The sequence below is a fragment of the Cibotium barometz genome, chromosome 49 (assembly GCF_041138505.1).
Source record: "Cibotium barometz isolate CiBa-2024 chromosome 49, ASM4113850v1, whole genome shotgun sequence".
Classification (NCBI taxonomy): domain Eukaryota; kingdom Viridiplantae; phylum Streptophyta; class Polypodiopsida; order Cyatheales; family Cibotiaceae; genus Cibotium; species Cibotium barometz.
In genome coordinates, this window is record NC_141094.1 from 7,861,585 (window position 1) to 7,873,072 (window position 11,488).

Sequence of the window (11,488 nt, forward strand, 5' to 3'; positions counted from 1 at the left end):
CTGATAGTCTTGGTGATGGTTTGTGCCTGTTTAATATTTGTGGGATTAATTTAATTATTAATTAGGTTTATATTTTTCAGGTGATGAAGATTATGAGGATTGATGAATAATATCAAGGAGAATGTTTCTTATGCACATCATATTTATTTTTACAAGTGTAGCTTGTAACCTTAGTAGTTGATTTTTCCATTTCGATACATTGGAAAAAATACATTTATAATATTGAATTTATTAAAGCCTAAAGGCTTTACACTAGCCCCAATTTTTGGGACACTCTATTTTTGTTGTGGAAGAGTGTCGTGCTCTCTAAAAGCACACTTTGTATATTTTTGGGGGCTATGGCCTATTTTTGATAAAAAAGCTAATAAAAATACTCTTGTGTGGGGGAAGGCCACGCACAAGGGGGGGAAGATTGCACCCAGCATGTTTGTCTTGGAGCTAAGTATTATGTTTGCTATGCTTTTGTTCAATTTATTTGATTTTGTTGAAACCTGCAAACCATGTGTTTTCATGGTTGAATTTATGTGTTGAATTTCTCAAGTATTCCACAAGCTATCCTAGAGAATGATTCCGTTTTCACTGGTATCAGAGCTTGGGCTAGGAGATTTGTGGAAAGGTGGGAAAGGTCTTCATCAACACAACTCTCAAGAAAGTTGCAAGCTTTTAACCGGTGGGCAAAAAAAGGGTTTGTGGTCTTTAACCAAAAATTCAAATTCTCAAACTAGCTCTACTTCTCAAACCCACTTACCTCTTCCCAAAACCATTCTTCTTCATCAAAAAGTGGTTTTGCTCAAAGCTTCATGAATTTTAGATCTGACCGTACAGATGGATTCCCCATGGCCAAAAACCTCACCTGCCCTGCTCAGAATCAGAAGAGGTTCAAGCTGCAAAAATCCTATAATTGATGGTCTGCGAGTAACTAGCTTTGTAAATTAATCAAAAAGAAGCAAAAGCGATGCACCAAAATGCAGCCTGATGGGCGGGAATTATCGCCGTGTGCTTTCCAAGTCATAAGCTCACAAAAGAGCTTAACATAGTCAATTAAGCTAAATTAAAAGCTTAATTAAATTCCACTTTTTCCATTCCCTAGGTGGTCAACATCAACTCTCTACCTAAGGTTTCACACCATTCAAATACAATTTTTGCAGGAAAACCAAGGTTTTCAATTTTTCAGATTTTGAGGGTGCAGAAAATTGATTTTTCAGGGCTCAAAGAGGCTTAAAAGGGCCAAATAAATGCCAAAAAATTCTAAAATAATTTTTGAAAATTCTAAGAAATTATTACAAAGGTTTGGCCAAGTTTTCAAAATTGTTTGAGCAGTGTTCAAGGTGCAAAATTTTTTTTCTTCAGCATTTCGACTAGCCCAAGTCTCCTAAATCACTCGGAATTTCTCGGGACTTGTGCGAAACGAAGGGAATTCGACCCAACCATTGAACCAAAGTCTTTGTTCAGTTTCAACACAAATCGAATTACGGGAGAATTGAAATAAGTACAATCATTTGCTTTGTTTACATACATCAAATAATATCAATTTTACTTATTTACATTGTTTGCATGAGCACTATGGCAAATTTTCCTATTTTACCTTCAATTCAAGAGCAACTCCAATCTCTACAACAAATTGTAGAAGAGAGAGAGATGCGAATTGAATTGGAGCGACAGCTCACGAGTCGAAGGCGTAAGCGTGACTCTTTGCTATCTTATGATGACAAAGACGACACCATCCAAAGAGCTGTCAATGCTACACTTCAAGCACAAAATTCACGGAAAGATTCTAAAATCAGTCGTAAAGCTTTTTCATTTCAGAATTATGATGGCAAGAAAGATGCTCAAGTCCTTTTTGCATGGGTTAGTCAATTGGATGACTACTTTTCGGGGGAGAAATTTTCCGAGAAGGACAAGATCAAATGTGCGGCTAATCACATGGTGGATAGCGTAGCTTTAGGGTGGAGCGTCATCAAGCAAGGACGTGACAAACTAGATTCATGAAAAAGGTTTCGAAGGCTAGTGAAAAAGCATTTCTTACCTTCACAATTTAAAACTAAAGCTAGGAATCAATGGGATACATTGAATCAACTTGAAAAAGAAAGCATGTCTCAATATGTGGAGAAGTTTTGGAATACATTACTATAGGTACAGGTTGTGGAGAAAGTCAATGAGAAGGACCAAAAGAGGAAATTCATTTCGGGCCTTAAGTCTACAATTAGAGCCAATGTGAATATGTTTAGACCTCATTCACTTTCTATAGCTATATCTTTGGCAACAAATTCCGAACGTAAAAATGGTTTTCCTAGAGAGGCCAAGTCATTTGAGAGTAACCACTCTAAACCTTTTCAAGTCATTTGAGAGTAACCACTCTAAACCTTTTTCTAAACCTTTTCATGCTTCAAGAAATTTTCATAAGCCAAGATTTGAAAAAGGCAAGGAGATGGTCAAAGGTGAATCAAATTCAAAGAAATTCAACAGTGGCAAGTCCAAAGGTCCTCCAATCAAATGTTTTCGATGTCATAAAGAAGGACATATGGCACCAAATTGCCCAGACCGTGCAAAGAATCCGACACCTGTGGCATAAGTCAATATGCTTGAAGGGGACGACAATCAAGATGAATCGCTCAAGCAAGAGGGTAACTCTGATCCCGACTATTCATAAGCAGAATGTAAGCCTCAAGCTCATTCGCTACTTAAAATAAAAGGAAAAATTAATGAGCATGAAGTTATTATTTTGCATGACGATGGTAGCACTCATGACTTTATTTCTGAAAAGGCAATTAGAGCTTTAAACATTCAACCTTCACCTACACATTATAGAGTTAAAGTTGCATTTACTGGAACAAAGTATAATTGCATGTAGGAGGTGAAAGGTTTAACTTTAAGCATCAATTCCTTAACAAACAGAAAAAAGGGATTTCTTAGTTGCACCTTTACAAGGCGTAGATGTAATATTGGGTATGCCTTGGAGACATATGTACAACCCTATTATAGACTATGATACACATAGCATTTGTGTAAGGAAGGACAATGAAAATATTTTCCTCCAATGTCTAGTCAAAGGAGAGACGAGCCCTTTATTGAGTCATACTCAAGCAAAGCGAGCTCTTAGGAAAAGAGAGAAGACTTATATGGTTTGGGTTAACGAGCTTAGCGTTGAGTTTAACACATCCAAAAGTCCAAAACTTGATCCTTATATCTCCAAATTCAGGGATTGTTTTATGGAAGATTTACCTCCAGGATTACCTAAGTCTAGGCCTGAAGACCATAGTATTGACTTATTGCCAGGCAACTCTCCACCTTGTAAAGCTCCTTATAGAGTCAACAACTTAGAGCAAAAAGAAATCCAAAAACAAATCGAGGATTTATTAGAAAGAGGCCTTATTAGACCTAGTAGTTCACCCTTTGGAGCTCCAATCCTTCTTGTTAAAAAGAAGAATGGAACTTTCCGAATGTGTGTTGACTACCGAGCATTGAACAAAATCACTGTCAAGAATAGATACCCTATCCCTAGGGTAGATGACTTACTTGATAAGCTTAGAGGTTCAAAGGTCTTTAGCAAGATTGACTTAAAGTCTAGTTATCATCAAGTATGCATGACTGAGTCAGACATATTCAAGACTGCATTTAGAACCCAGACTGGCCATTATCATGAGTTTTTGGTTATGCCATTTGGTTTGACCAATGCTCCAGCTACATACAGTCGTATGATGAATCGCATTTTCCTAAAGTTTCAAAGATTTGTTGTGGTGTTCTTTGATGATATTCTTGTTTTTAGCGAGAATCGTCAACAGCATGAGCAACACTTGGAGCAAGTGTTTAACCTTTTGAGAGAAAATGAATTGTATGTCAATCCTGAAAAGAGTTCTTTCTTTCAAAAAGAGATTGAATACCTAGGCCATATAGTATCAACTGAAGGAATCTGTGTGGATCCTAAGAAGATTGAGTGTATAGCCTCTTGGCCTACACCTCGAGACATTCATGACCTTAGATCTTTTCTAGGTCTATGTAGTTACTATAGGAAGTTTGTCAAGAATTTCGCTTATATTGCACATCCTTTGATGGAACTTCTCAAGAAAACTACATTTTTCCATTGGACCGAAAGTCAAGATAAATCTTTTCTACTACTCAAGGATGCATTAACTCATGCACCAGTTCTTACATTACTTGACTTTCAAAGACCATTCTTTGTGGTAGTAACTGATGCTAGTGGCAAAGGTTTTGGTGCTGTGCTTTTGCAAGACAACCATCCTTCTGCCTATGAAAGTCGAAAGCTAAAACCTGCTGAAACAAATTATAGTACATATGACCAAGGAATTTGCAGCAATTGTGCATGCCTTGAAGATTTGGAAGCATTACCTAATGGGTTCAGAATTTGTTATCAAGATTGATCAACAAAGCATTAGGCATTTGCTTTCGCAACCCCTTATTTCAGATAGGCACATCAAATGGGCATCTTTCATACAAAGTTTCCAACCCATGATTCAATACCAACCTGGAAAGGAAAATGTTGTTGCCGATGCTTTAAGTAGAAGACCACATATCAACAACATTTTCGCTATTGAAAGTGAACCATTTGTACTTATGAAAGAAACTTATGAAGTAGATCCAGATTTTTCTGAGATATGGATCAAATTGCGTGAAAACAATTGGACACCTCAAGGAAATTATTCTCAAAATGATGGCTATATTTTCTTTGAGAAGATTATGTGTTACTCAACCCTATAGACAACTTGTCTTAGAAGAGATGCACCAACCACCATTCATGGGACAGAAGAGATGCACCAACTTGTCTTAGAAGAGATGCACCAACCACCATTCATGGGACAGAGGAGTTTCCGCAACACTTCAAGTAGTTTCTCGAGAATTCTTTTGGCCTCATTTGAAAAATGATGTAGCAAAATTTGTAGCTAAGTGTAACATTTGTCAAGCAATTAAAAGCTACAAAGGCAAAGCTTTGGGATTGCTTATGCCTTTACCCATTCCAAACCGACCATGGGAACAAGTGCCTATGGACTTCATTACAGGCTTTCATACTACTTCGAGTCATCATGACATGATTTGGACAATAGTGGATAGGTTTAGTAAGCAAGCCTATTTCATTCCATGTAAAAAGACACTGACTTCTCAGCAAGCTGCGACCATATTTGTCAAGCAAATCTTTGTTCATCATGGTCTACCCAAAGTGATAGTTTCTGATAGAGATTCCAAATTTTGTAGTCACTTTTGGATTGCTCTTTTCTCAAACTTAGGCACTAAGTTAGATTTTTCTACGGCTTTTCATCTTGAATCAAATGGATAGACCGAAGTCACGAATAGCACTATCTTGGATATGCTTAGAGCCTATGTTTCCCAGCAACCTAGTTCATGGGATAAGTACATACATCTACTCCAATTTGCTTATAATAATACTCCTCATTCTGCTATTGGTCGAGAACCATTTGAGATTATCTATGGTAGAGCTTTGCCTATTCCGGCTACTAGACTCTCCCATAAGATTGAAGCTGCTGACCAATATACTCGAGACTTTGATTACATTTTATCTGAAGTGCGTGATTGTATTGCAAGAGCTCAAGAGAAGTATACACTTTAAGCAAATAGGAAGCGTAAAGATTTTTCATTCCAAGAAGGTGATTATGTACTTTTGAGAATTGAGAAGAGACGATTGAAGAGTGTGGAAAAATTCCCTACAGTTAAACTTGCACCTAGATACTATGGACCATTTAAAATTATTGAAAAGATTAATGATGTGGCCTATACACTAGAGTTGCCATCTAATTGGAATATCCACAACTCTTTCCATATTCATCTCTTGAAACCCTTTCGAGGAACACTTCCTTCTCACCCAATATATGAGGAACCACCTCTTATTGAAGGACAAGAAGAAGTCTTAGTTCCTGATGCTATTATTGATCAAGAGATGACAACAACAAGAACTGGGAACCAATACATCAAATATCTTTTGACATTCAAAAACCATCCTCAAGAAGATGCAAAATGGATGCCCGAGAAATTTTTCTGAGCTTATCCTGAGATCCTTCGTTCTTTTCAAACCCAACAAACCTGCAATTGAGGGCAATTGCAAACTCAAGCAAGAGGGATGTCATGAGAATATATTTTAAGTCCTCTTTAAGAATATTATTTTTCCCTCTTGAGTAATTTGGGGACGCCTAGGTTACTCTTGCGTCATGCCGACTAGGTTAATATCGTGGGTGACACCACTATAAATATTAATACGTACAGTATATGACGTATACTTTGGACCGTCTATGATTATTTCAGTTAGGTTTGTATGGCAGGGTGATTCCTGGGGTACTTACGCCTGGTAGTCATGAGTTGGCGATGGTTTGTGTGCCTGTTAAATATTTGTGGGATTAATTTAATTATTAATTGGGCTTATATTTTCAGGTGATGAAGATTACGAGGATTGATGAATAATGTCGAGGAGAATGTTTCTTATGCGCATCATATTTATTTTTACAAGCGTAGCTTGTAATCTTAGTAGTTGATTTTTTCATTTTGATACATTGGAAAAAATACATTTATAATATTGAATTTATTAAAGCCTAAAGGCTTTACCCTAGCCCCAATTTTTGGGACACTCTATTTTTGTTGTGGAAGAGTGTCATGCTCTCTAAAAGCACACTTTGTATATTTTTGGAGGCTATGGCCTATTTTTGATAAAAAAGCTAATAAAAATACTCTTATGTGGGGGGAAGGCCATGCACAAGGGGGGGGAAGATTGCACCCAGCATGTTTGTCTTGGAGCTAAGTATTATGTTTGCTATGCTTTTGTTCAATTTATTTGATTTTTTTGAAACCTGCAAAGCATGTGTTTTCATGGTTGAATTTATGTGTTGAATTTCTCAAGTGTTCCACAAGCTATCCTAGAGAACGATTCCGTTTTCAAAAGTCTTCTCTCATGATCCACTGAAAATGGGTTTTCCAACTTCTTAAATGTTATTATGCTCTTGGAAACATTGCTACTCTCTGTTGATTTAGAATGGCAGAATTAGATACACTTGTAACTATTTAGCAGAGAAGAATGTGTATTGGAGTTTTTTGTTTAAAAATCCACCTGCCTATGTGCTTAAAACAAAGAGTAAATATTTCCATAAGAAAGGAATCAATACTCTAGGGCAGATGATGGACTCTAAGGGAAAATTTGGATCATTTCTTTTGCAGTGAGAAGAGAATATCGGTTGGGACTTGGCTTTAGGATTTCCTAGCATCAGCTCTGCATTTGGACATTCAAGCTTCAGGTACCTCACACTACAAACTTAGCTAACAAGGGTTTAAAGATTGGTGCCCTCTTGAAACTGCTTCTAATTGGTGGGAGGCTAAGACCTCCACTTTGAATGCAGTTCTTAAACAACCACTTCATTTGCTGTAATGCAGGGTGGCAACTCTCCAAAAACTGATACTTGGTGGATGAAGACTATCAGTGGCATCTAGGAATAAGCCTAAAGTTTAAGATGTTTCTATGAAGGCTCATGTCTACTTCTCTACTAGTGGGTAGTGCCCTCAGTGCTAGGGGATTTCCCTGTGGTTGTAGATGCTACAGATGTAATCACAGAGAGACTCTCAAGCACACCTTCTGGTATTGTGCATCACTTAGCAACTGGTGTGCATAGCTTCTTGACCGCCTTTATAGGATATATAGCCTTAGAGTCACTAACCTTTCTATCACTCTTGGCACTTTTCGAACTCCTTCTGATGACCTTAGTTTAACCCTACACTCCATCAGATGCTAGATGCTTTGGTTCATATGGACTATGAGGAACCAAGCAGTCTTTGAGCATAAGCTCTTGTACCCCTCTGAACTCCCCTGGCACCTTATTAAAATCAAGATCCTACGGGACTGTCATGCCCTTGACAGTCTTGAGCTTAGATCCTCCATAATCAGGATTGTCCATAGGTTATGACATACTTAATATGATGTATATGAGTAAGTCAAATTTAATTTATTTATTTTTCAAAAAAGAGAAGAGATGTGAACATTGTATTCTCATTGTGACTAATATTACATTGTCCATTGTCCATTGTGACATTGAACGCCCGGACGACACAAGATAAATACAAACACTTGTGGCCACAAGTGTTTACAATGCTCTTTGACAACAATAGAAATTGATAAGGGGTCTTCACCATATGCCTAAAACATTTGGCCACAAATTATACTGGTCTTTCATTAATGATATGGCATGATGGCTAGAATTAAAGTTGTATTTGTCAACAATACCTTTTATTGTACTTTGTCAACCCACCCCTTTTAGTCATCCTTTAATGTGATCACCATATAAACTACAAGAGGTTTTTGGCTATTCCAAACAATCAAAGTACTTATTTGGGCCACAAAGAAACGGGTGCCTTTTTAAGGACTGCATTTACATCGATAGTCACTGCACGAGAATTGATGTGAAGCTTACACGCGGCCTCATGTCTAAGCAATTCCAAACCATCAAAGTACTCAAGTGAGTAAGTCCAAAGAGAACAAGGGGCACGAAGCATACAATGAGGAGACCTTGAAAAGAGAGAGAGAGAGAGAGAGAGAGAGAGAGAGAGAGAGGCGAGCTTGCAAATAATCTGTGAGTTTCAGATTAGGAAAATTCTCAAAAAAACGCCCGTCTAACTCTCTACTAACAAAAAGTGGGGGACTCGGCTTAATATGGTCAGCAGACCCAGTCGAGCTCGCTGTGGTTGTTCATGACGCAGTCGTTGAGGTCGACGGAGGAATGGACGGGCTGGTGGTTTCCGTTGGCGCAGGTGGCGGAGAGAACGGTGCCGTTGAGGAGGATGTCGTGGCAGGAGTGCGAGAACTCGCAGTTGGCGGTGGCGATGTCGAGGAAGCCGAAGCATTCCTTGCAGCGTAGCACGCCGTTGTCGTTGATGATCTTCTCGTTCAGGTACAGTTGCGATGTGTTGGGCGGGTCGCCGCAGGTGGCCTCCAGGTGCGGCCCGCTGTCGTCTAGCAGCTGGATGTCCTTGCAGGAGAGGCTGAAGTTTCCTCCCTGAAACACACACTGCACAGTACACAGAGCACAATATCGACATCCACACCTCTCTCTCTCTCTCTCTCTCTCTCTCTCTCTTTCCAAACGCAAACGTACGTCGGCATCCATACTAAACGCACATCGGCACACCTCTCTCTCTCTCTCTCTCTCTCTCTCTCTCTCTCTCTCTCTCGTGAACTTACCTCTCTGTCGGCAAACGCCACGCTCTGCAGGTGAACCACCGCCACGAGTAGGAGCAGCACCTTCACCGCCATATTCTTCTGCATCCTGGCCTGACTTATGAGTATAACACAGAAATAGCTAAGGCTCTCAATTGCACACAACCACAGAGCTAGCGCTAAGGCTCTCAATCGCTCTCTTGCTCTTGCTCTTGCTCTTGCGTATTTATACTTTTTCTGCCCGTCTCGCGACCCGACCGACCCACGAAGGGACGTCAACATCCAACTCTTCATGTGGAAGCCCAAAACTTGTGTGTCTTTTTGGGCTTCACGATGGCGGGCATGCACCGCATTGTGTAACCCTCATGATAGTTCGAAATTGAAGGTAGAAGGAGCAAATGTCGCCGCGTAAGCAGCACTAATATGTTCAAGTTCGGCACGATAAGATTTGTTTATCCAAATTACCAGCAGTTATATAGAGTATAAAAAATGGAGAATTTCATTCGGGAAGGGATAATACAAATGCAAGTGAGCATACAAGCACACATGCATGTATACACACACACTAAGTATTGATGCACATAGCATTATCTTATGCATGCCTAAAGCACAAGTGCATGAGATGGCCATAGTATATGACATGGCATCCACACAAGCATCAAAGGAAAGAGCACCCAAGAATCAAGAATCATGCATGAGGAACACAAGCATCCAATTCACTTCAAAAGAGTAGCCAATGGAATGCCAAGAGTCATGCCATCGAGCAAAGACCGTGAGCAAATGTCACAAATCACAATGTCACAATAGTGACGCAAAGGGTTGTGGATTCCTTGGAGAGGTGTACCTATAACAATGTCACAAAAGCATGAAGCACTTATTTCAAATTGAGTATGCTACTAATAAGTTGATTCATGAAGAGGGGCAGTGTAGTAAAGATCTGACAAGTAACGCAGGTAGGTAAGTCACATATGGCATGTACATACTTCAAAATTATACTATGGATTTGAATTTTAGACAGGAAGCCTTAAAGAATTGTGTCAACATTTGCATGAACATGACATTTAAACAAAATTAAAAAACTTAACGAAACTTCATTTTTGTCCCAATGCCCCATTTATTATGTATTGGTAACTCCATTGTCTATGCCATGAACTATTACAGTGTAAAATATTGAACTATTACTAGATAGGTTTATTATATAGTAGCAAGGAACCATGGGTTTGTGTTTACATTGTTCGGGCCCCCTTCATCACCCAACCATTTAATATTCTACTTTGTGATTCACAATCCCACAGAGGCAATCAACTTCCTATTTACTATGCTAGGGATCTTGGTAGGGGTCGAACGACGTATGACATTGCCATAATTTAAGCAACAAAGAGTGGAGTTAGTATCAATGTTAAATAATTAATGCAACCAACCAATGAAAAGAAATTCAAATGTAAGACTATTCAATGATTTATTCATCTAAGCTTGAATTCTAAAATATAAATATATCTATTGTTGCACAACATGCCTATTAGACAAGGGATGTTGCTTGTATAAACTAAATCACATATGTGCCAAGTAACGGTGCTTTGTCAACTTCCCACAAGAAAATTAAAATATATGCTCGATAGTTGTACTTAAGAATTGGAAATGAAAGCATGATTTGATTAAGAAAGAAAGACATTTCATAGGCATTTGGTTCCAACAACTCTCGTGTAAATTACCTCTAGGTAGGTGTGATTGATGGAGTGATTCTAGTGATTGATTGTGCCGATGTGGTAGTAGTGCTTAGGTGTAAGTGGATATTCCCATTGTGTGGTATTACATGTGCTAACAATTAACATTGTTTTCCAAAGAATGCATACTTTGTTTCTGTTTGGTGCATTAATGGAGGGGGGATAAAGGACTTTACCCAAAGATCCAGTCATTTCCTTAATACTGCCCCAAAGAAATGAGGGAAGATCAAACAATTCTAGCCAAACATGACAATTATGTAGAAGTTCCTCCTTAATTAGCCTTACAGGCTACCATGGAAACACAAGCACCACATGGTTATTTAACAGAACTATATGAGTTGAAACAAATTTACCCATTTCGTTAGGCACATGGAATAGGACTTCAAAAACCCCTCTACCTACATAAAAAAACATATCCATAGCATCGTACTTAGATACCCCATCAATGATACCTACAACATCCCTAATGGCATGAAATCTTCCATTAAAATAGAGAACAAGATCTCTATTTCTAAAAGTGCTCATGTGACTCCAAGGTATTTGGAGAGGGATCTATACAACATTCTCATCCTTAATGGGTGAGTCAGTTTGTCAGACCATCACC

General features: G+C 38.7%; 1 protein-coding gene across 1 annotated transcript; it reads right to left on the reverse strand.

The window, feature by feature from the left end:
- Positions 1–8,660: 8,660 nt before the first annotated feature.
- On the reverse strand, positions 8,661–9,323 carry LOC147610249 (uncharacterized). Its single transcript, XM_086786245.1, has 2 exons — positions 9,185–9,323; positions 8,661–9,011 (listed from the first exon to the last, which is right to left on the reverse strand). The coding sequence occupies exons 1-2, from the start codon at positions 9,266–9,268 to the stop codon at positions 8,661–8,663; spliced, it is 435 nt and encodes a 144-aa protein (XP_086642371.1). The 5' UTR covers positions 9,269–9,323.
- Positions 9,324–11,488: the final 2,165 nt, after the last annotated feature.

What these genes read in the sequence shown, in the direction of transcription:
- LOC147610249 (XM_086786245.1), bottom strand. Translation starts at nt 9,268, where the DNA reads ATGCAGAAGAATATGGCGGTGAAGGTGCTGCTCCTACTCGTGGCGGTG. An exon ending in TGGCGTTTGCCGACAGAGAG is followed by an intron (nt 9,012 to 9,184) that starts GTAAGTTCACGA and finishes TGTACTGTGCAG; the next exon opens with TGTGTGTTTCAGGGAGGAAA.